This window comes from Natrix helvetica, assembly GCF_964273705.1.
Source record: "Natrix helvetica genome assembly, chromosome: 3".
Classification (NCBI taxonomy): domain Eukaryota; kingdom Metazoa; phylum Chordata; class Lepidosauria; order Squamata; family Natricidae; genus Natrix; species Natrix helvetica.
This window is the reverse complement of record NC_138549.1, coordinates 116,584,061-116,610,385: the sequence shown is the minus strand read 5'-3', so window position 1 is coordinate 116,610,385 and position 26,325 is coordinate 116,584,061. Positions and strand designations below refer to the sequence as shown.

The 26,325-nt window shown below is 41.0% G+C and overlaps 1 protein-coding gene across 1 annotated transcript in view; it reads left to right on the top strand.

Annotated features, from left to right (window-relative positions):
- Positions 1-5,558: 5,558 nt before the first annotated feature.
- The window catches only part of ZSWIM5 (zinc finger SWIM-type containing 5), a 144,756-nt gene continuing 123,989 nt past the window's right edge, over positions 5,559-26,325 (top strand). The window contains exon 1 of the mRNA XM_081949041.1: positions 5,559-6,240. Coding sequence (XP_081805167.1) covers positions 5,571-6,240 — 670 coding nt within the window. The 5' untranslated portion in view covers positions 5,559-5,570. The remainder of the gene's footprint in view (positions 6,241-26,325) is intronic.

Here is a 26,325-nt window from a genome sequence, read left to right as displayed (position 1 = left end):
AACATTATTGTATTCTCACTTTTCTCCTTAATTTTTTTTAAGGTGGGCGTATGGTATAGGAAAAATATTCTTACTTTTTGCTAATCACCAAATACTGAGCATTAGCTTGCACACAGAGAGACATACTATATAGACATGTGTAAGCATAAACTAGAAGTGTGTTTGTCAATCTTAACAAGTTGAATATTGTGGGCTTCAACTCCCAGAATTCCTAGGAGGCAAGCCAGCTGGGGAATTCTGGGAGTTGAAGTCTACACACATTCAAGTTGAAATGGTTAAAAACACTGTCCTAGACTGAAATTTTACTGCAAGTATCCCAAGAACTTGCAACTCGACAAGAGTTTAATGGATCATCTTTCATGTTTCTGTTAGTTACAATCGAACCATATGTTGATTTCCTCTTTCTGCCACAAGAGGGACTTTAGCTTTAAATCACCATTACTTAGATTTAAGTCTGCTTAATTTTCCTGCGGGGGAAACAAAATTACACCTCTCCCATCCTCTTCCATAGAACTCCAGAAAAGGATTAAATGTTTGTTACCCTTTTCTTATTTCCAATTGGACCTAAGCAGCTATAAAAGGGCAAAGCCCATTATAAATTTTCAAATGAAATGGGGGTGATAGGGAGTAGTAAGAAAGTTTAAGGAATTCCTTATCTCCATGGCCAGTAGGAATTTAGGGACTTGCTGCCAAGTGATTATAGATTACAGACAAATGACTGCAATGCATATGGATAAGCATTTCCCTTAACCTGATTACTTATTATTTGTCTTGAGCAATAAAATGAAACACACACAGACAATTTCCGTTGTTATCCTAAAATAGAATTTATACACCACCTTAACAGTAAAGCTGCAGGCTTTAATATATTTAATGACTGACTACTAAAGTGTAAGAAGTGTATTTCAAGCTTTCTGCCTTCAGGAAATTTCTGTCTGGACTAATGAGTTATTTGATTATAGAATAATTACTGCCTAGCCACATTGATATTCCTGCATATACCTTCTTGGAAATTTTGTCAGGGTTCCCAGATGGCAAGAAAAAGCTACGATTTTCTACATTTCTATCTTATCTTTTTGTACTCATTCTGAATTTTGCAGTACAGATGTGATAGCCCTAATTTTGTTATCGATCACACAAAGCACTGCAACAATTTTTTAAAATAACTTAGTGCAAACTATTTATCTGCTATTCCAAACATAAATTCACCTTGTACTAATATATGACCATACTTTGTGGGTAGAAAGGTAGAATTGAGGGATCCTTGGTGTTCTCAGAGCTTGGTTGTTTTCTTGCACCTGTTTCATTACCGGTTTTCTTAGTGAAAAACAAAGCTAGATATTGAAAATACCATATAGGGCATCTTCAAAATAATGGGGCCTTCTAAAGGCAAGGCAATAACAGAATGAAAGATCAATTTTAAAAGATCCATGATTCATTGACTCACAATATGTAGTACACTGATTAGCACTGATATTAGTTGACGAGAATTTGATTTATAATTAATATTGATAGGAATAATCTGTTGATTTTCACACTCTGTGCCATCTATTCTGTGTCAATTGATTCTGTTTTGCATATCTGGATGTGCAGTTGCAATCAAAAGTTTTTCTAATTCTAAACTGTAAGTCTTTCAGAAGCATACATGAGGACAAAAGGAAAGACATTTATTGTCCTAGGCTTTTGTTTTTGTGTAACAGGCACCAGAAAATCACATTCACAGAACACCCTTAATTCTTCTATTCATAAGACCATGTCTGCCTTGAAAAATTAGAACATTGTCTCATGTTTTTAAAAAAATGACTTGATTTATTTAATTAAATTATTTCCTACATTCTGCCATAAAGGAATGTGTGCGGTATTGATATTGTATAGTGGGAGTGTGGGTTATTAGAAAATCATGATATGAAATCCATTAGGAAGTAGAGCTTCTGATTTATTTATTTTTGAGATTTATGTTCCTTCCCCCAACATAAGAACAATATTTTTCAAACACAGCACAGCAAAACACCCTGTAAAATGATTAAAAATATAATATGTCCAGTCCAGATCTGCTACAGATAAAAAGTATATCAAATACTACTTAAGTATTGCTTGCAACAAAGGTTATCTAAAGAGAATACATGTAGACTACGGCTCTCTGAATACTTTAGGATGTCTGTGAATTGCAGGTGACGAGAAGAATCCTCAATTTTAAAATATCTGGGTAGACCCAATTGAAGGGTGTAGTCTTTTAGGTAGCTTTATAAGTCATAACTAGCACTTTGAACTGTACCCAGAAACTGACTAATAGCAATGCAGTTATTTTTTAAAAAAGAGGCCCATTTCCCAAAAATAGCAGGGACACAGAATTCTGGAGTACTCTAAAGGATTGGAGTTCAGAATCAGAATCAGAATAGAACTGGAAAGGACCTTGAAGGTCTTCTAGTTCAACCCCCTCCTCAAGCAGGAGATCCTATACTATTTCAGACAAACAACTGTTCAGTCTCTTCTTAAAAACCTCCAGTGATGAAGCACCCACAACTTCTGAAGGTGAGCTGTTCCACTGGTTAATTGTCTTGACTGTTACGAAGTTTCTCCTTCATTCCAGGTTGCTTCTCTCCTTGATTAGTTTCCATCCATTGTTTCTTGTTTCACTTTTTGCTTTTTGTTTGTTTTCTTCCTTTTTTCCTCCTTTACTTTATATTAGTTTGTGTTTTTATCTCCCAGTTTAAAAGTTTTAATAAAAATTAGATAATTTAAAAAAAGCTGAGGTAAAAGTATATTTTGTTTTAGCCAAAGTTCCCATCTCCTGCTTTCTATTACTCTTCCCAATGAAATCAGTGGTTGCTGTCAGTTTGTGTCTGTGGTATATGAACATATCTCATACCCCAAAGGAGTGGGAGGTTATTTCCTATGGGAGGAACTTTAATACTTGACTAAGGAAAATTCTGTGTGCTCTCTGCAGGCTCTTCCCAAAAAACACACTTTGCTCCATGCTCGGAATGAATTTTCCTTCCCATGACATTTTCATTTTAAATATGGTATAATAAGAGCAATTAGGGAAATGTTCCTGTTAGTTTGAATTCATTGGTCAGCCCTGTACCAGTGAAGATGGCACTTGCAGCAGACTTCCTAACCAACGTTATTGGTGGGCCTTTTTACTATGCGGTTGAACACAACTAGAACGTGAAGCCCTGTGGTTGGCATACTACCGTATTTCCATTCTCAGTATACCTAGAAGATTGTTCTATTACTGGTTTTGTTGTAGTAGATTGCCATAAAAATTTATAAGATAGAGAAAATATATAGATGTTTAATAAATTACTGCCCTTCTAAGTTAATGCATACTTTTAAACATTGCTTTGCTATCTATCAGCAAAAACTAATGTTTTCTGCGTGGCACAAAAATTCCTTCCTGCAATAATCAAAATTTAGGGAAACATAATTTAGCTATGTATCACAAAATAGTTCATTTAGTTCTCTCATTTCTGTAGATTTGCTTATTGGCATGACTGTTCAAAGCATTGAATAAGAGTTCTGCCTGTCTGAGTGCTTTGCTTCAAAGAAAATAACCAGCTTCTACAGAATATACACTATATTGCCAAAGTATTCGCTCACCCATCCAAATAATCAGAATCAGGTGTTCCAATCACTTCCATGGCCACAGGTGTATAAAATCAAGTACCTAGGCATGCAGACTGTTTTACAAACATTTGTGAAAGAATGGGTCGCTCTCAGGAGCTCAGTGAATTCCAGCATGGAACTGTGATAGGATGCCACATGTGCAACAAATCCAGTCATGAAATTTCCTCGCTCCTAAATATTCCACAGTCAACTGTCAGCTGTATTATAAGAACGTGGAAGTGTTTGGGAACGACAGCAATTCATCCACGAAGTGGTAGGCCACGTAAACTTGTCCACGTAAACTTGTGCGACCTCACAAATGCGCTTCTGGAAGAATGGTCAAAAATTCCCATAAACACACTCCTGAACCTTGTGGACAGCCTTCCCAGAATAGTTGAAGCTGTTGTAGCTGCAAAGGGTGGGCCGACGTCATATTGAACCCTATGGATTAGGAATGGGATGTCACTTACAGTAAGTTCATATGTGAGTAAAGGCAGGTGAGCGAATACTTTAGGCAATATAGTGTAGCTGAGTCAGGTATGATTCAGCATTCTCAACACACATCTTGGTTTGAGGAATTTAACCTGGGTGAAAATCAGGTCTAGATTTGCAAGTTTTGCCAACCAATTTATAGTTTAATTTAAAAACTTCCTGCTAGTATATACCAGAGTCTGTCGCTAGGTCTGAAGAGATATAAACAGGAAGGCCAATTAATTTCAGTAAACAATCTACATTTGATTGTTATGGTGAAATACTGTAATTATATCCTACATATGCTCAATTAAATCTGTGCTATTCTAGAAATGATAAGTTCCCAGTTTTCTTCCTTTTAGTTAATCAATGTACGAAGGCTTAAAAAAAAAGAAAGAAAAATGCATATTCTTTCTTTTTAAAGTGAATTGGGGCCCTTCATGTTTCAGGAGGTATATCTGGGGTGGAGATCCTTTGAAAAGACATTTATTCACGAGAAAAGAAGTGATCGCTTGCTTTGTGGATTTCTGGTAAAACGGCAGGGTATTTAACTGTATTTACAACAGGGGGCCCTATGGAGTTCTGCTCTTTGAGAAGGCACTTTCTCCGTCTTAGACTTCAGTATGATTACTGGCTAAAAGATTATTAATGCTCTGTCGTGACAAGCCACCAAAACGGATTCTGCGTGATATGAATGGAGAAGGGAAAGCCGCCTTCGTACGACGGGAGACGCTTCACTATTCGACGCCTCGTTTCTAACGCAGGGGGGCTGGTGGAAAGTTCAAGCGCGTCTACCAGCCTCGGCACCAGCCTACGAAGCGCTGCTTTAATCCTAAGCGAGAGACGCGACAAGCCAGAAATCTCCCGAAGAAAAAGTCGCTGCTGGAGCCGGGCGGGCATGCCCGTAGAGCCACCCGACTTTTATTCCCAGCCAGGACGCAGCCCACGAAGGACCGCGGCGAGGAGATTCCAGAGCAGAGCTCTCGGCGCGCCGCGAAGTAATTCCCCGTGAACATTGTCCCCGAGGCGATCTCGCTTCCCCGAATAGCGAACAAAAGCATTCTCTCTTTTCCCTCCCCCCCCCCCCCGCGCCACCTTTGCGGTCGTTCAAACGCCAGGAACCATGGGGAAAGGAAACCGCGCTCAGATTAAGAACGGGAAGCGCGGTGAGCGTGTAAGGGGGGAAAGTCAATTCGTGAATAGAGCGCTAGCCACCCCCCCTCCGCCCGCACCCACGCAGGTTGCAGACAGGAGCGAGTGATTTATTCGGGCAGGGGGCAGGCGCCACGTGATCCCCCCTCCCCTGCCTCCCTCCCGCCGCAGGTCTCTGGGGCAGCTGCCCGCACCAGGGTGCCCGTCCACCCTCCCTCCCCCCACTCCCCGCCACCGCCGCAGTCTCCTCCCTCTACCGCCCCCCGCCTCCCCCCCCCGCGTTCGCAGGCGGGCGGACGGCAGGCAGGCACCGGCTGGAACTCAGTGGGTCGGACGCAGCCATGGCGGAGGGAGGCGAGGGAGAGGAGCTGCTCCGACCGCCGCTGCCCGCCGCGGGGTCGCCGGGCCCCAAGCGCCTGTGCTTGCGGGCGGTGGGGGCGGCGACGCCGCCCAGGTCCGGGGTCTACCCGGGAGGTCCCGTCGGAACGGCGGCGGCGGCAGGCGGAGGCGACGGCGGGACGCGCGGCTGCTGCCCCCCGGGCGGGCCGGGCACGGGGCCTGGCTGCGGGCCGGAGGGGGCGCTGCTGCCCCTGCTGCAACCCGAGTCCCTGCTGGACGCGGCAGCCAAGCGGGTGGCAGGCAGCTGGGCCTTCGAGCGGGTAGAGGGCCGCTTCCAGCGCATCCCGGAGCCCGTGCAGCGCCGCATCGTCTACTGGAGCTTCCCCCGCAGCGAGCGTCAGATCTGCATGTACTCCAGCTTTCAGTCCGGGCGACCCAGTGGCAACGGGGCATCTGGCAGCGCCTCAGCAGCCGCGGGCGGCGGCGGGACGAACCTGGGAGTCGGAGGAGAGGAGAACCCGGCGACCGTCCCTGGTCTAGCTGTTCCCTCGGGGGCGTCCGGCCCGGCCCCTCTGCCGGCCGCCGCCAGCGCCGCCATCTCCGAGGGGCTCCCGTTCCGCAGAGGCATCCGCCTCCTGGAGACAGGCGCCGTGGATAACGTGCTGCAAGTGGGTGAGTGAATGCCCTGCCACGGAGGTCGCTTCTTCTGCCCCGTCATTCCCTATATCCTTTCCCTCCGCTTTCCTCTCCTGTCCTTTTTTCTGCCCTGTCTGCCTCCTCCTCCTCTCCTCCTCCTCCCCCCCGTCTGCCCTTCCGCTGCCCTCCCGCCTGTCAAGTTCCATTCCGGTTTTGAATCTCGCCCTCCGCTTCGCTGCCCTTCCCTGCCTACCTTTATTCCACCCTTGCCTTCTTCCTCTCTCCGCCCCTCACGCCCCCCGTTTTATCGCCTTTTCTCCCGTACCTCTATGTTCCCAGATCCCGACCCCACAACACACACACACACATACACACAAGCGCGCGCGGGCGCGCGCGCACACACCATCGCAGCCTTTTGTCTGCCCTTGTTTGTAATTTGACAGTACTTCCCACCGCGGCCAGCTCTGAGAGCTGAGGTTCGGGGGGAGGGGGTAGCAGGATATGTGGAATGTGTTTTGTGACAATTGAGAAAGGAGCGAGCACTGTTATAATTATCCTTATTTCTGTAACCTTGCTGGTAATTGGGGGTGAGGCCAATAGTTGGGAGGCGGACATTGGGGTGAAGTCTCCTAAAGTATTAGGCAGATGCCAGTTGAGTGGCTGAACTAGACGGAGTTAATACACCTTTCACCCAAATGGTGTCTTGTAAGCATTGCTTTCTTGCCCAGCCGCTCCCGGCTATCCCCCTGTGGGGTAGCCAAAAGGCCAGATGAGGATAATACAATACAATACAATACAATGGCAGAGTTGGAAGGGACCTTGGAGGTCTTCTAGTCCAACCCCCTGCCTAGGCAGGAAAACCTATACCATTTCAGACAAATGGCTATCCAACATCTTCTTAAAGACTTCCAGTGTTGGGGCATTCACAACTTCTGGAGGCAAGCTGTTCCACTGATTAACTGTTCTGTCAGGAAGTTTCTCCTCAATTCTAAGTTGCTTCTCTCCTTGATTAGTTTCCACCCATTGCTTCTTGTTCTACCCTCAGGTGCCTTGGAGAATAGTTTGACTCCCTCTTCTTTGTGGCAACCCCTGAGATATTGGAACACTGCTATCATGTCTCCCCTAGTCCTTCTTTCTATTAAACTAGACATACCCAGTTCCTGCAACCGTTCTTCATATGTTTTAGTCTCCAGTCCCCTAATAAGAAATATATCATCACATTAAAAAGGCAATTTAGAAAACTGTGGAATCTAAACAGTAGGGTGGTGCTTTTAAAATGGAAGAAAAGACTGCTTTCTACCCAGAGAATTCTAACTTTCCTGGATTGCAACAAATAGTATTTCTTAGGAAAAAACAAAACTCTTATAAGTATCTGGTTAGTTGACATTTTACTATTCCCTTTCATTTAATGTAAAAAAGATACAGCTTTCAGTACTGTGTTTTATTATTCCATTGGAAATAAAAAGGACACAAATCCTTTGACTACCTTAACATTCTGCACAAAGTTCATCATTGCTAGGTTGATCAGAAGTTTATGAATGAAAACAAAGCTACAATATGAAAGAAATCTTTTAGTCAAAAGAAAATAATCTCATTTGCATAGTTAATGGAGAAAGGAGTGTTCTCATCAAAACTGGTATCCTGCTATGATTTGTTTTGCAAATCTGAAATGTAAAGTTATTTTGTATTCTGTCTATTGTCATTCATCAGCAATAAGGTTAGGAAATTCATTTTTTGAGTCATTAAAAAAAATCCCAATACAATGAAGGAAAGGTACAGTGGTATAACCTAGATCTAATCCAAAGGACAAGAATATTATACATTGATTTTGGTACCATACTCTGATATATTTACATGCCAAAATGGTAAAGAGATTATTTTGTTAAGACTTTTTTTTCCAGACTGGGACTTTGTCCAGTTTTGATAATATATCCTTCAGTCATTTAAGATAATTAAGAAAGGATGAAACGAAACAATACAACAATAAAAGAAATGAGTCTTCATAAAGTCTTCATTTGAGACTTCCTCTAATAAAATATTTAATTGTCTACCCAGTTTGGCACCTCTACATGATAGAACATTTCAAACTGAAGGAATAAAAAAGTATTAAATTTCTTATAAAGGAAGACATTAAGTTAGTAATACATTTGATATTGGAATGTTGGGACTGGAAATTTCAGGTTTGATTTAATGTATATAAATTCAGTTTGAGTGATTTTTAAATGATTTTCGTTACAATAATATGCATCACCAGATGGAATATTATGGGTAAATTATAAGTAGCTTATGCTCTTATTTATAGGAATCTTCAAGTCATCCTAAATGCTCTAGTATTCTGTTATCAATATTTGCTATAACAGTTTAAAAATGCTTCCTCTAAAATGAGTTCTCTTAAAACACAGGGAGTAAGTAAACAATTTATAAGAAACAAAAATCATTAGACACAAAAATGTATCTATCTGAATCGCAAAGACACACTTCTTAAATATGGAAAAGAAAAGATTAAGTTTGTAAAGGTGTTTCACTAGTACAACCAACCATGTTCAGTTTCAGTGTAAATCAAATTACACAGGCCTGTTGATGCGTATGGGCATTGTTACAATAACTTGGGCATTTTATAATCCCATGATTAGTACAAATATCTTGAGACTTGGGGACAGTAACAGAACTTCTTATTTTACTAGGTTCTATATTAATAAATGTAAACTTTAAATGCAGACTGGTATTTGTTAAGTGTTTTTTTAATGGATTACTCAGCAGTGTCAGTGATAGTTTACTTGTTGAACTATGAATCATGAATGTGTGCTTCAGGTAGGTACAGTATATAGCCTATTGAGCCCAAGATACTAAAAAAGATTTTCAGTTTGCACTGATGTTCTATCTCAGTTTTTAAAAAAAATCCAAACCATACACTAATTCACAATAGGGTTGTAGATAGATGAAACATTGCTTATTTAATAGAGGAAGGAGTTAGTATCTATTTGCATAATGTTGTAAGCTGTTTGCCAGAAAGGGGCTGAGCAATAATTTAATAAAACAAACATGCTCCGAGGTGATAGATGTTTATTTTGTGCAGATGGGTGGGGCATAACTTATACTGTAATTCTACAGGTAACCACACTTTTTAATGTATAAAGAGGCATAACCCTAACCAGCAAAGAAATTTCTTAGGTCTAGAAATATTTGCACTGAAATTGGAAATTTGATGCTTGGATATACTATATGGGGTCATTATATTTTAATGGGGAAAAATCCTACCTATGAAATGTGTTCAGCTGCCAATTTATAATAAACACTATCTGTGGTTCTGCATTTCTTTATGTTGCTATACAACCAATGCATGTTTATGTCTCTTCATACCTGGTAAAATCATGTGAATACAAAAGAAATATTGTTTCAAAAGAATGTAGACATCTATAAAACAGATAGTTCTGTATTTGCGCTTAAGCAATTAAAAAAAATAGAGGTAGAAGGATAAAATTATTTTTGCATGTAACCTTTTGGTACCTACCATTATCGACAGTTTATTGCTCTTTCATATTTGGAAAAGCAAACACTGTTTCATTTTAATGTAACTACAGTTACTAAATTGATATTTTATGTTCGGAAAGCTGTTGGGCACAAGCATCTTTATCTTTTAATAAGCACCTAATAATACATATTTAGTTTTGTATAGCAGTGGTAGTAGTGTTTAAAAATTATTAGATGCATTAAAAATAAAAGTACACAGAACCTTAACATGAAACATTAATATCTGCTGGGATTTTCTAGAAATCTAAAACATGAGGATATTAATATTTAGTAAACTAATTGTCATACTTTTTTCTGTACTTGTGTAAATGGGGACTATTTTTTTAAGGCAGATATGCTCAAACTTTGCAATGCTCAAGTAATAAGTACATTTGTGCCACCCCTATTAAGGATTCCATTTGGGTTAGGATTGGGCAAGGAATAAATATAGCATTTAGTAAAAGATATGTAACTTTCATGAGATATCCTTTGCTCAAGTTTACTTTTAGCAGCACTCCAGATAAATTAGCTTTTGTCTTAACTGCCTAATATTTTTACCCATTTTGAAAGGTTAAGAATTTATAATAAAGGTTAAAAATGCAGTACTGAAGTTTGATAACAGACAAATATCTATAGACACTCCAGAGAATGCCGATATATTCTTACATGTCATGTCATGTAAATGTGATAGGCAGTATAGAAATTTGATAAATAAATAAATGTCATGCTAGAAATCATGAGCTGGTGGGAAACCATTTGCCAATTGCAGTACTGCTGCGATTGACAGATATTTTTGACAGATGGCTTAAGTAGATCCACATATTTAGCCCTCTGTCAAAATTTTCTCCAGACTTTGCTTGTCACTCTGACGGTATAAGCTTGCTGTGGCTTTAAAAATATTTTGCAGCTCATTTCTGAATTTCTCATGTTACTCCTGGCAGCAATGACCTACAATTTGAGAACCCCCATTCAATGGAGCTGTTGCTATTAGATATAGTCAATTAGCTATTCAAAATATTAGAACAAACATACTTACATATTTAATGTAATATAGTTTGTCCTTCAGTGGCTAACAGTCAAGCTTAAAAGCTTGTATTGTATTGATTTTTGTTATACAGTTTATAGAATCATAATAAAGTTGGAAATTAAAACATCCCAGCTGGTTGAACACATCCAAAAGAGAGCCCATCATTTGAGTGGGTAATTAGCTCTAAACTGCTGTGATAGATTTTTTTCCTCCTAACATTCAATTGGAAACTGCTTTCCTGAAACTTAAATCCATTATTCTGTGTCTGACATTTTGGAACAAGAGAGAACACGTGGATCTTCTTCTATACGGTTGTACCTGGGTACTTGTTGTAAAGCTCTGGGCCAAATTTGTATTATTATATACTGCATATCATATTGTATTCAAGTGCAAAATAATGCATTTAAATGAAGCCCAATTTTATTTTGCACTTTGCAAGCAATGAAACTGGAAAGAGGAATGATGAGCAATTTTAAGGGATGGAGCAAATTTGCAGGAAGAAGTGGAACAGTTATGCCTAAAGCAGACCTAGAATTTGCTGCCTCCTGATTCCTAGGCTAGAACTGACAAAACTTAACCAAACTGACAAAATATGTTTTAATGCTGTGTGCTTTGCTTTATTGTTTGTTTTCTGCTGTATATCACCCAGAGTCACATTGTTTGAGTTGGGCAGCCTTATACATTCACTGAATCAATAAATAATGAAATGACCTATAGCTCTCTGGAGAAGTCTGTAATGCAGGGAAAGGTAGAAGGAGAAGAAGGCAAACAGCAGGAAGTGGGATAACCTCCGTAAGAGGGGCAAAAGAATACCACTGGAAGTCCTGAAGGGCCAAGTTGGGGACAGGTCTATCTATGTGGTTGCTAAGAGGCATCATCATCTTGATGACACATAATCAATCACTCAAATCAATTAATCAAACAAGTAGTCTTCAGAATGTTTTCTCCTTCACTCTTACCTTTCTAAAATCCTTTCCTTGTTTCTAGCATCGTTACATAAAGGAGAGAGGAATATTTTGGTGACTAGGTGCTCCACCTAATAGTTCTGGTGGTCCAGGAGCTATATTGGATGTGTTGCAAGGTATCTGGGGAGGCATGCATTGTGACTGTGGCAAAGATTTTGCTTTTGCTTTTTCCTTTGTTTTCAAGGGGAGTTTGGTGAGATTTATTTTTCATTATTAAAATAAAAAGCTTTCTTTTTGTTATTACATTGGGGTGTTTTATTATTGTTAAGCTTGGTTTAATTATTATAGTAGTATATATTTCAAGCTCAAACAGTTGCAAATTCTGCTGCCAGTTTTCAGCAACTGTGGCTGTAGAAATGTGCGGGCATTGCAAGAATATGGCTTCAAGGTACCCATCCAAAGATGAAGTCGTTGGTTGCTATGTCTTGGTGGTTTAAATGCTTCTGTGTGGCTTTCATGCCTTTTCATTCTCCAGTTCTCTGTGTTTCTTTCATAACTTGATTCAGAGCCCCTCTGCTCACACGGGGCTGCCTCACAGTTTTTTGCAAGCGATGCACAGCTGCAGTTGTCTGCAGGCCGAAAATGTGCTTTTGCTTTCAGCTATAAACTAGTCTCTGTCTCGTGAGGGACTATTGCTAATACCTCCTGCCACAATCATTAGAAGACTCACAACGTTCACGTTAGAGAACCTCAGATAACGAGTAAGTCCCTCACAGGGAACAGAAGGTTCTTGAGAGAGCGAGAGAGAAATAAGCATGATTCAGCATTGCAGTACTAGAATACTAGTTGCAGTACTAGATCAGTCAAAAATATGATATCTTTTTTCACATACTTTCAAAATAGGAAAGGTCTAGTATGCCAGTATGCCTATTTTGTACATACGAAATGAATCTCTTTCTCCCTCCCCCACTCCCTTATACTCTGTCCCGTCTGTTTCCCTCTTCTTCTTTTCTCTCTCTCACTCTCTCTCTTACACACACACTTGATTTGTTTGTTTCCTTCCTGCCTTTGTTATTTTTATAAATCAAGGCAGCGAACACACACAATGCTCCTTCCTCTTCCAATTTTCCTCACAACAACAACCCTGTGAGGTGAATTGGGCTGAGCGAGAGTGACTGGTCCAAAGTCTCCCAGCTGGCATTCATGCCTAAGGTAGAAGTAGAACTCACAATCTCCTGGCTTCTAGCCTGGTGCCTTAACCACGAGAACAAAGCAGTCTAGTATTTTTTAATTTAATAAGTATAAGATGTTATCATTTCTCTCCTGAAGCCAGTTGCCGTAATGAACATTCGAAGGTGTGTGAGTTCCTTTAAAAGCAAGGATCTCTGAATCAAAGAGTTTCATAAAAGAAATCTATGAGTGCAAAGTGCAAATGACATAAAAGAGGTTGAAAAAATGTGCAAACGTCAATGGTTATTGTTCCTCCACCTTTTTATTCCTTGAAAAGTACATATTCATTCACTGTTTCAAGAGCAATCAATCCTGAAGCCTTCTTGTGAGAGATAAAAAATGTTCATGTTTCTGTTTGTTCATGAATGTCCTGGATGTCAATATGCCATAATTAGTATTAGCATAGTGAGCATTTTTATCAATGCTGTCCTTGTAAACTAGAAATCAGAATATAAAATAAAATGTGCATTTGTTTATTTATAGTTGGGCTCAGTTTCTGGCACAATGGAGCCTGAGCAATTGTGTTAATCCACACTCAGCTGACGACATCCACAAGTCACATTTCTTGTCCCCTAAAGGGAGTAAAAATGCTCATGTGCTTGATTAGCAGAGGTCAGGGTAGAATACTATAGACCGTTAGCATTGGGCAGCCTTAATTGCTTGGTCTCTGTACCTACGTTGCTTGTTTCAGTAGAATAAATGTCTAAATACTAAATGGGGTTTCAGAAATTAGAATGAACTGCGCATCTGAATTTTAGACAAAGTGAAGAAAGAACTGCTCCCACTTATCTGTTCAAAACTTCACTCTGATTAGTAAGCAGTTCATTCTAATTTCTGACAGACTGTGTGTGGGGAAAATTGCAAATATATACAAAATGATACGTTAAAATGTTTACATATTTCTTAATTAAAATATAGAAACTAGAAAATATAATAGCATGTCACATGATGTCACACTCATTAAAGCTGTGCCTTCAAGTCAGTTTTGACTCCTGGTGATTCCTCACTGCACTTTTCAGAAGTGATTTGTCATTGCCTTTTTCTCTGGTTGAGAGAGAATAGCCAGCTCAAAATTATCTAGTTTTATATCTAAGGCAAGACTAGAACTCACAATCTCTCCGTTTTTAGCCTTCTGCCTTAAACACTACACAAAACAAGCTCTAGATACAGTACTTACAAATTATAATATAATTTGCTAGTCACTGATCATTGATAATAGAGATTGATAATTTGTAAGCACTTAAAATTGTTTATTTTAAAAAATGTTATTTCAGTGTAAGAAAAATGAAACATAAAACATTACACACAAAAACTATTTCGGTACTGAAGCCCTCTCTTTTCCATTTCTCCCTATTTTATCCTTCTTCTGTGGATGTATTTTGAAGTTATTTAAACTTTAATTACAGACAGTTCTTTAGCCGTGAACAGCTTACATTCTGAGAGGCTGTTCATAAGTCCATTTTGTTTGTGTATCCAACCAAGTATAAAAAACATGCACAGCACAGTAGTCTCTTGAAAAATAGAAGTTAACGTAAGTGAGGAAAATGTTGTGGACAAAGCTTATTTAATAAAAAAAATATTCTTTCATTTTTTTAATGAAAATATATCATGTTCTTTAATGTATGTTGTCTGAAAACATGGGAATTTCTCTTATCACTCTTACAGGAAAAGACAGACCAATCCAAGATTTTTAGTTAATGTTGTTATATGCAAGGGGGACTTCCAACAAGACAGGATCAAACCACTTATTCAGAGCTTTCTGTATGCATTAAGTACAATTTGCACCATAAAGATATATGAAACTCTGATCTTTTTCCTGCCACAGCATATTTGAAATTTTCTTATCCTTGTGCTTGTTCTGTATTGTTTTGTATTATCTAGAGTTCTATTAAATGAATTTTCTCTTTGACCTTTATCTTGAAGAAAAACAGGCTAAGCCATTTGTAAAAGAAATGTTGCAGTCAGCAAAACTGTGCAAGGTTCTGGTTTCACATGGCAGATAGGCTGGGAGAATGTACTGTGGACTTTGCTTTAGGAGACAGTATCTACTAAAATTAATCTTTGTCAGATGCTAGAACAGACAAATAAATGCTGTTCCTTTTTCTTACCTTATTACACCTTTCTTCAAAGAATCCTCTATTGGTCCTTTTAATAAAACTGTTTTTGTGCATATTACTTAGAGGGTATCAATAAACATTACAAGGGATAATGCTTTTTTTAAAACAGAGTTTGAGCCTATGAATGTAAGCATTTTGTTGTGGCAATATCAATAATAAAAATTTAAAAATGGCAAAAGCCTGCTTGTTGCAACTGTGGTGTTTGAGTATAAAGGCTAGAAAAAGTATTTCAGTGATTGGATGGCATAATTTTTTAAAAAATATGCGTCCAATTCTAAGACTATTCTGTATTTTCTTCTGCAGAACGTAGTCACTAGGTGCACTTTTAGCTGGGAATCTAGAATCAAAATTAGTGCAAAAACAATGTTATCTTTGGCTATGCGGTAAGTAGCTCTACATGGCCTCCATTCAAAATCCTAATTATTCTTCATTTCCTGTTACTTATTTGCTTTCATTCAGCTAATAATCAATATTTTCAGAACTCTGTAGTACTTCTCATATAGAGTTATGAATTTATGTAAACTGACAGGTTATAGTCTTGTTTAGTACTGAATACATTTTTCCCATTTAGTGTATTTGTATTCAATTCTGAGACTCTCAGCTATTGATTTAACATGAAATCTGATATAGAATTGACATGTCAATTCAGACTGCATCTCCCATATACATCACGCACGGTGCCCTACATTCCCTACCTGTAGCAATTAGAGGTAGGATGAAGGCAACAGTGTTTCCAGAATGAAGTGCCTAAAGTCATCTTTGGTTGTCTCAGCATTGGTAGACAATTAAATACAGTTGGTGGCAATTGGCTGTATCTTCTGGAAATAGTTAATGGGCCATTCTTACTCGGGAAAAGAAGCTATATGGATTTGTTCACTACCAGGGTTATTTCCCAGTGTAAGGTACTCATTCATCTCAGCTGTTTACTAATAAGGTATGGCAGGGGACGCTTGCCTTTTGTTTTGTTTTTTGATTGTCCTAGAGTTCTGCACTGACTATGGGCAGAAATGTGCACTGACTTAAGCGTTGTTCTTTTGCTTTGTTCCAGAACCTAATCATGGAGCCCACCAACTAAGTTAATTATATCACATGAACAGTCATAAGGACAAGCAGCATATTTCAATTCTACTCTGACTAATTTAACTAGTGATTCAGGACATTTGGACATGCAGATTTACATGTTTTATTGTTTCTATTTCTCTTTTTCATAGACATACAAAAATACAGACACAGACACATATTTCTTATTTTGAGAACTATCAATCACTAATCTCAGCTAGTTCCATTAACTTCACCATCCATTCCATCGAACAACAGTTGTAAATTTTTCCATCTCGATGCATACAAAAATTTCCCTGCAAGTCACTACCTACATATAAATACAAAGTCCCATTATTTTTCTCCATCTGGTTATCCAACATTTTCATTCTTTTGAATGTTAATTCAGGAATTATTACTATGATGTCCTGACAAATATTTAGAATATTTTTACAATTTTTGAAGTGTTAATTGCCTGTTCAAATTTAACTATTTTAAGATCACAGATATTCCTAAAATAACAGATACAATTTTGTTTTGCAGCTGAATAATCAAAACAAAAAAGCATACATGTATGGATGTTCTAATCAATATTCAGGCTGCAGCAAGACTGAATATTGTGGAGTATACTAGTCAATTTTATGGTGACAGGACTCTTTGAAAATATATGGAAAATTCAAATTCAAATATTACACCTTTCTTTTGCATATAGTATTGCCTTCCTCAAAATCTCTTGGAGATTACTATCTGTATAGATTCTTGGGTATAAAAGATTTAGCAGCCACAGTGAGCTTTTCCACAAAGTAATTCTACATTGCACTAAATAATATGACATTAGAAATGCTCCCTGAAATTTTCTGCGATCACTGTCATTGCATGCATGAAAATTCACTGCCAAGAGGTAACCATTTTGAAAATACATTCCTTATCTAGAACCTGCCATTAAATTGATTGATAGACCATCAACTGCATAGCTTCCTTTTCTTGTAATGCTGTAAAAATAATTTATGTAATCTTAAAATACTACTCAAATAAATGGATAGAAATAATTTGCTTGTGGCATTACATCAGTGGCTATTTCACAAGTGCCAATTTAAAAAAAAAGTTTATTTACAATTAATTGGTCAGCCATTGGTCAATCAGTATTTTTACTATCCAATGTGCTACCGCATGATTAATTTAAATGCAGTTGTATTGTTAGTTTAATAATCTGCAATTATAGAGAAAATGGGCCACTTAAGGAATAAAAGGCAATACAGTATCGTTCTTTTTCATGCAGTTGCCACTGCTTGATTCAAATTATTTTGTACTATCTTGTGATCTGTAGCAGACTCCCCTAAAATGTTCTCACTTCACAGAAGTCACAACAATATTCTTTGTAATGTGACTATCGAATTATTATTTTCTAAAAAATTGGTTTTTTAGGTCCTAAAAAATATGGTATCATTTCCAGAAAAACCTCATGTTTTCTCCACAGCTACATGTAGTCCAGTGGTGGGTTTCTGCCGGTCCTCACCTGTCCGCGCAAACCGGTTGGTGACCGGACCCAGAAGTAACTTCTGGGCCTTGGGAACTGGCACCAGCCCTGTCGCTCGCTCCCCCCGCCCCTCCGGTCGCTGCTCGCTTGCTCCCCCCACCTCTCCCTGGACTTGCCTAAGATGCCTGGCCACCAGCAAGTATGGGCGCGGGGGTGGGGATGGCGGCAGATTACGTGGCGTGGCTGGCATCTTTGGCAAGTTTGGGGACCTCGCAAGGTCTTTGCAAGGTCCCTGGACTTGCCCAGCAAAGTGCGGGGTGGCAGTAGCTTGCATGGCGTGGCCTGGCCGCCAGCAAAGCACCTCCCCAGACTTGCCCAGCAAAGCACGGGGTGGCAGGGCGGCCCCTTGCTTTGACAGCCGCCTTGTTTCCAATTGGGGTGGGGAAGAAACCCATCTTTTCTGTCCCTCTCCATGGATCCCTCCCAATTGGAAACAAGGGGGCTGTGAAAGACAAGGCAGTGTTCAAGCAGCAAAAGAAGGAACAGGAGATGAGTTCAACGTGGGGCTTTTTAAACAGCCAAACTCCCCTCCAGTTAATTCTTCTGTTTGAACAAGCCATGCGGGGTGCGCTCCCTTGCTTTGACAGTCGCCTCGTTTCCAATGGTGGGGGGAGAAATCAATGCATGGATGAGAGGAAAAATGCATGGATTTCTCTCCCCCCCCATTGGAAACCAGGCGGCTGTCAAAGAAGGGAGCAGTGTGCACTACGTGGGCTATCCCCCAACAATCGTAGAAGGAACAGGAGGGGAGGATTCGGCTGTTGGGGAATAGCCCATGTGGTGCGCACTCCCTTCTCTTTGACAGTGTCCTGGTTTCCAGTGGGGGGGGGGAGAAACCCATGCATTAGAGAGAGAGGAAAAAGGCATGGATTTCTCTCCCTCCCTATTGGAAACCAGGCGGCTGTCAAAGAGAAGGGAGCGCCAGGTGGGCTATCCACCAACAGTTGAAGAAGGAACAGGAGGGGAGGATTCGGCTGTTGGGGGATAGCCCACGTGGTGCGAGATCCTTTCTCTTTTCCCAGCTGTCTGGTTTCCAACTGGGGGGGGGAGAAATCCATTCAAGTTCCTCCCTCTGCATGGATTTCTCCCCCCCCATTGGAAACCAGGTCTCTCTCTCCCTCCCTCCCTCCCTCCCTCCCTCCCTCCCTCCCTCCCTCTCTCTCTCTGTGTCACACACACACACACACACACAAACCTCGCATATGTAAAGGGGACTGTATCAGCTGGGAAGCTGGCAAAAAATAAGCCTCTATTTCTCCGCTGCCGCAGCTCACAAAAAAAGGAGGTAGCGATGCTGGCCGGGTCTCTCTTCACTTACCGCTCACCACCACCACCCCTGTGGCCAGCCGGCTGCAACCCTGCCTGTCCTGCCTAGCTGGGTGACTGGCTGGGAAAGTGGTGAGGGAACGAGTGCTGGCTATTATAACTGCGAGCTGCGGCAGTGGAGAAATAGAGGCTTCTTTGCCAGCCTCCCAGCTGATCCAGTCCCCCTTACACATGCACCTTGCATTGTAGCAAGCGGTGTGTGTTTGTGTATGACATACGTGCCTTCTGTGGCGTGCCCAACACCTTCGGACACCCACCAGGTCACCCGCTGAGTGGCAGAGAAATCTGGCTTCGGCAAAAGGAAAAAAAGCCCTCTGCCGCTCTGCTAAAAAGGTGGGAACCAAGGCCAAGAGGTAACAGGACGACTAACCATATTCGGTTAACCCCCAGAGCGGTAAGAGGCTGAATTGTGAGCTCTGTGAATTGGCTTGTAGGACACAGAATGCCATGATCATAGCATTTATCAGGCACCGATTTTAGTTCATAGAATATATCTACGAATATAATTGGAAGGGATGTGTTTGTGAGAGAGAGAGCGGGGGGGAGAGAGAAAGAGAGAAAAAAGGAAGGAAGGAAGGAAGGAAGGAAGGAAGGAAGGAAGGAAGGAAGGAAAGGAAGAGGGAGAGAAAAAAAGAGAGACAAAGACAGAAAGAAAAAGAAAAAGAAAAAGAGAAAGGAGAGAAAGGAAGGAAGGAAGAAAGAAAAAAGAAAGAAAAAAAAGAAAAAAAAGAAAGGGAGGGAGAGAGAGGAAAGAAAGAAAGAAAGAAAGAAAGAAAGAAAGAAAGAAAGAAAGGAAAAGGGAGAGAGAGACAAAAGGAAGGAACAAACGAAGGAAAGAAAGAGAACTTATGACCACAATTGAGCCCAAAATTTTGGTTACCAAGCAAGATCGTTAAGTGAGTTTCACCACATTTTCCAAGTTGGCCACGCCCATCGAGTCACACAACCGCCAAGCCACTCCCACAAAACAGGCCACACCTACAGAATAGGTTCTAAAAAATTTTGAAACCCACCACTGTAGTCCTTGCTTAAAGGTAAAGGTTCTCCTTGCACCTTTACCTAGAGTCCTTGCTTAATGATTGCCTATTTAGCAACTGCTGAAAGTTATGATTCGGTTGGAAAATAAACTTTATTACCTATCCTCACGTTTACTATTATTGCAGCATCCTCATAGACACATAATTGAGATTCAGGCACTTTGCAAACAGTGGGCATTTATGACTGTTGCAGCATCACTTGATCACAAGATCACCATTTGCGCACTTCATAGCCAAGCTTCTGAGAAGCAGAGTCAATGGAAAAACCACCACAAGTTGCAATTATGTGCTATTTTGCTTAATGTACCATCTAGCTATTGAGTTTCTGGTCTCAGTTGTGTTTGTTAAGCAAGGGTTACTTACCTTATAATTGGTTACTCTTTGAGGGAGAGTTTTTTTTTTTAAATGTATTTGTGCTTCCGAAGACCGTTGTCGTATGTGCATTTAGACATTTGCAGAATGGTGGGAGGGTGCACATAACAAAATGTGTCGTGACATTACAGTACAAATTATGCGACTTACATATTTACACCCCAAGTTTGAACCCGATACAAAAGACTGGCGGTTGCATCATAACATCACAATGGACATTTCATCATTTTGGTATCGTTGCAATTTGTGTGGGAGGCCTGTGTGTGCTAATATACACAGCATACATGAAACTATTATTTTCTTCACCCCAAATTCCCCTTAAGATACATGTGGGCTGTCTCGATTAGAATATACTGAATATGGAACACACAGCAAACATTACAAGTAGCCTTGGGGAAATGTTTTTGAATTTGTATGTAATATATGTATACATATTTATAATTAACCTTTGGGTAATGAAAGGATGTTGTGAAAGTAAACAACACCATAATGTTTGCTAACTAACAAACAAACCCAAAAACATTTAATTAGCCATTACTGTATACTTGAAAGCAGCAATGAATTGTTTTGAAAGACATATGCTTGGTAAAAGAGCTAAAGATGCAGAGAATATAGCATCTCCACTATTGGGGTTGTATCTAGATTTGACACTTATTTGACCACTCAGTGTTTCCAGAAAAAGCAATCATTCTGCTTATTGACTGAATTTTTGTATCAATGTAGACAATCTCAACTTTGGTCTTAAGTTTAAATTTAATTCATAGAACTGTATTAAGGAGGAAGAATGAACTTTTTATTTGCTTATCTTTTTTCCTATAGTTATTCCAGTTTCCATTCATATTTGCAGTGATGGCGAACCTTTTTCACCTCGGGTGCCAAAAGCACAAGCGCACGCACTATCGCCATAACTTAATGCCCCCTGCACTGTGAACCCTGCGCATGCACATGTGACCTCCCCCTGCACTGCCCCGCACATGCGCACTGCTTTCTAGGAGCCTGGGGAGGGTGAAAACAGACTCCCCCACCTCCTGGAGACCCTCCGGAGGCCGGAAATGGCCCATTTTCCAACTTCCGGTTTGCATGTTGGAGGGAAGCCTCTGGAGGGGGTGGCCCAATTTGCAAAACGGAAGTCCATTCCCGAATTTCCGGTTTGCGTGTTGGGTTATTTTCTGCCCTCTGGAGACTTCAGGAAAGCCTGCAGAGGGTGAAAAATGGCTGAAAATGAAGGCTAAAGTCAACTGGCCAGCACATGCATGCACGCTGGAGCTGACAGAGCAACACCTAATGAATGGCTCCGCGTGCCACAGGTTCACCATCACAGCTATAGGGTGATAACAGTTGTCAAAAGGGAATTTTTATTTAACAACAGTTTTCTTAATGTGGAATTCTTCAGATGTATTATGTGTTACTCTGCCAACCAATTTCTGAATATACCCAACAAAGATCCATAGCAAATGTTGGCAAATAATCAACAGAGTGCAAAATTGGAATGATTTCAGTTTTCATTTTTATACCCAACTGTTTGGTAGGTCTAAGTAAGATGCACAAATCAAAGTTTTTTTTCAATGAAATAAATCTCTTGAAAATTACACGGGACTAAGCTGCTTACAAGTAGTCCATACAACCTGGAATCTGAAATTTCTGTCGTGTGTCATGAGGTATCCATATGAGCAGCCTAATTTTATGACATTTTTTTCAGTGGTGGTTAAGCAAATACCACAATATTAAGTGAACCTATTATCCACTATGGGCATTTGTTGCCAGGAACTGGATGTCAGGTTCCAAGTAACACCCACAACGAAAGAAGACTCCAAGGCTTGAAGTTCCTCAAAGTTCCATTTTATTAGAGATGTCATATTGTCACATCTGGAAAAACCCGAATCTGAGAGTTCCGGGTTTTCCCCACCCAAAAGAAAGTCAAAGATCCATCCCCTGCATCCATCCCACAAGTCCATCACATGGTCCAATCAATTCACCGTCCCAACTAGAGACAACCCCCAGTCACTCCCATCCAGGTGCAGGATGAATGCTCTTGAATCCCAGAGAAAGGAATGTTGCTATGGCTAATACTCCACCACTCCATGCAAGCCCCCCTTCCGTTTTCCCAGGCACTAAATGTGGCAGCCCTGAAGCTCCAGCGGTAAAGATGGCTTCCGTGTCTGACATTGGAAGTAATTTCTGTTTCTGGGGAAAAAGATACAAGTAGTCTAAAGCATACAACCATTTGTTTCGTGACCATTCAAAGTTACAACAGCACCAAGAAAAGTGATTTATGACTGTTTTTCAAACTTATGACAGTTGCAGCATCCTCATGGTCACATGATCAGAATTCAGATGTTTGGTAACGCATAGATTTATGACAATTGCAGCATCACAAGGTCACATGATCAACTTTTTCTACCTTGTGACAAGCAAGTCAGTGAGAAAGCAAGATTCATTTAACAATCAGGTTATTAACTTAACAATTGCAGTGATCCTTTTAACAAGAAGAAGGATTGTAACATGGGTCAAAACTCACTTAGCAATTTTCTTGCTTATCAATGGAAATGTTGGGCTCAATTGTGTTGGTAAGTCAGGGACCACCTGTAGTAAATCACAGTCACATGACCACAGGATGCTGCAAATAGCATAAATGTGGACTGGTTACCAAGCACTCAAAATGCAATCATGTGACTGGGTGTGTAAAGTGTAAAGCATTCAGAACTTTGAATCCAGGACATAATTCAGAACCTTTTTGTGGATCTGTCATAACTTCGATTGGTTGTTAAGTGACCAGGCATAAATCAAGGAGTACCTTTATTTAATGAAACCATTATGTTTCAACAAATAATAGAAACTATTAAATAAGTTAAATTCATTAAGGCTTTTGATCCATATAGCTATCCTATAGATGGGGTAAGGGATTTGCTTATTTATTTATTTGTTTGATCTGTGGAAGGAGCTTGATACTTGTTCTACCTATGTTATTAGGTGGTGTTTGGTTGTTTTTTTTTTATTAGTTTCAGTTTCAGTTTATTAAATTTATAAACCGCCCCCTCTCCCCGAAGGGACTCGGGGCGGTGTACAGACAAAAATAAAATATACAATAGACAACAAAAATACAAAACCCCAGACAAAACAAATTAAACACACAGTCTGTACAATAGTCATGAACTAATTGATAATTAAAACCAATTAAAACCAATTAAAATACCCCAGAATTTAAAATTTTTAAATGCCAGCCAGGAGGTCAGGTCAGGATTAGGTTATACTTATGATTGCGATTGGGCCAGGCCAGCTAATTGGAACAGGTGGGTCTTGAGTTTCTTACGGAAGGAGCGGAGATCAGCAGTAATTCTAATATCGGGGGGGGGGAGGTCGTTCCAGAGGGCTGGGCCCATCACAGAGAAGGCCCTACTCCTGGGCACCGCCCACCCGCATTGTTTAGCGGATGGTACCCGGAGGAGTCCCTCTCTGTGGGAGCGAATTGGTCGCAGGGATGTGTGGGGTAGGATGCGATCCCGCAAATAACTAGGTCCTGAGCCATGGTAACAAAGTTGGTAACAAACCCCAGTCCAAAAAGAACTGTAGTTGATGGACAAAAAATGGGCCTAAGCATTGTTGCTCAATATCATTTTATTAATCTATATTAAAACCATTACCTAAAACTTTGGTTCAGTTAACACATGATTTTACAAGTTGATCCTGGTGTGCCACCTGCACCTCAAATTCCTAAATTGCATCATTATTGGAAAGGGTATTGGAAATTCTCAAATCTTCAGTTAATTTTTATGCAGATTAGATGTTACTATTAGATATTGGAAATGTGCAAGAAACTTGAAATAAAGATTTGGATTATCTTCCAGTAATAAAGAGCTTTAAAGAGTATTAGGTATGTATTTGTCATTTTAAGATGCAATTAAATTCAACAAAAGGTTTAGTTTTATGTTTTTTGGATGCTACAAAGGATATTCAATTTAACTTTCTATATGTTAAAAATCTAGTACTAGAAAGTGGATATGGACATATATTTTGGGCTTGTTTTATAGTTATACGGTATACTTATTAATAAGTTTTAAAGGTATTATTATGTTGTTAAACTCCCCATTCAAAATATTTAAAATCACTATTATTTTGTGATGTCACAAATAGAGATGCTGATTTGTATATTGTCAAAAAACCCTCACACATAAAAAGTGCTTTAACAAAAAAGTGAAATAAAATAAAGAAAAAAGAAAATATATATCATAGCAATAAACACTTAGAATTCTACATATATTTGTCGAATGCAAACATTCAAATACGTATATTCGAGGGGTGAGGAAGTCGGGATCGGCTTCCTCGTGCTTTTCGGAGCCTCCAGAGCTGATGTTGGCTCCAGGGAGCACAGGCACATGGCATCAGGTGTTTGGAGGCAAGGAGAGGCCTCTCCTTGCTTGTTTAAACCTCCAGAGCATTTTCTAGCTCCGAAGAGTGTGGCGGCCGCCATTTTTGCCGCCAAACAGCTGGCGGCCGCCATTTTGGATTCAGGGAGAGGCTTCTCCCTGCTGTTTGAGGCCTCTAGGGAACATTTAATATGTCTGTACACCGCCCTGAGTCCTGTTTAGGAAAGGGTGCGGTCTATAAATTGAAGTTTATTATTATTATTATTATTTTGGCTCCGGGGGGGATTGCAGTTGCCATTTTGACCGCCAAACAGATGGCGGCCGCCATCTTGAAAACGGTCATAAGTGCGAAATGGTCGCTAATTGCAGAACATTTGGTCACCAGTGGGGCAGGAATTTCACTAACCACTCCAGCAGTCTCTCTCTAGGCCACTGCAGGATAGGGGCCCCTGTTGAGTCAGCCTAGCACTCTAGTAAGGACAGTTCAGAATTGGGGCCGACTGAATCTGCTGCTTCAGCAAGGAGCTGGCTACCCTGCCTCGCTAAGGCTTGAGGCTTTTGGCACAGGGTCCAGTGGGTCTCTGGTTGTGGGCAAGAGACAGACCCAGGCGTGCCTGTCTAGAAGGGCCATTATCTACTCTCATTTACTCAGAAGTCGGGCCTTGGTGTGCCCTTAATTGGGATATCTACCTCAGTGGTGGGTTCCTGCTGGATCGCACCGGATCCCGCGCGCTCCCTTTCAGCGCTCCACCTGGCTTGCGCGCTCCCTTTCAGCGCTCCACCTGGCTTGCGCGCTCCCTTTCAGCGCTCCACCTGGCTTGCGCGCTCCCTTTCAGCGCTCCACCTGGCTTGCGCGCTCCCTTCCGGCGCTGAAACCGGAAGTACAGTCTTGCCCCGCCCCTGGCGAAGCAACGACGCCTGCCTGCGCTCCACCAGCTCGGCTGGGAACGGAGATGTTTCCTCAGCGGAGCGGAGCGCCTGAAAAGACTTTTCAGGCGCTCCGCTCCGCTGAGGAAACATCTCCGTTCCCAGCTGAGCTGGTGGAGCGCAGGCAGGCGTCGTTGCTTCGCCAGGGCCGGGCAAAACTGTACTTCCGGTTTCAGCGCCGGAAGGGAGTGCGCAAGCCAGGTGGAGCGCTGAAAGGGAGCGCGCAAGCCAGGTGGAGCGCTGAAAGGGAGCGCGCGCGATCCGGTGCGATCCGGGAGGAACCCACCACTGATCTACCTCCATTTATTAACCTTAAGGAGCTAATCAGAGAGTAAACAGGAATGGAAGGAGGTGCAAGAGAGGCCTCATCCCCTTTGTTTGATGACCCTCTGGAAGGCCCATCCACCCTTCACCTAACCAGTAGGAGCAAGTCCCCTCCCTCCAAGAAAGGAGGTAGAACAAAGGGCAACGCAGAGAGCAGAACTCAAAAGGCAAAAGGCCATAGACAAACAATTTGCCAAAGCCCAGAAGGAGGCACAGAAACAGTCAGAGGCAGTGATCCAGGTGGTGGCAGTTCCCTCTCCTTCTGAGACTCCTGCACCAGTCGAGGCCCCAGACCCTGAGGAGGCTCTGTCTACAGACAGTGAGAGTTCTGGAATAGAGGACCTAGAGATGGAAGAGGCCACTCATCCCTCTGCCCCAGAAGGGATGGACAATCCAGGGGCTGAAGG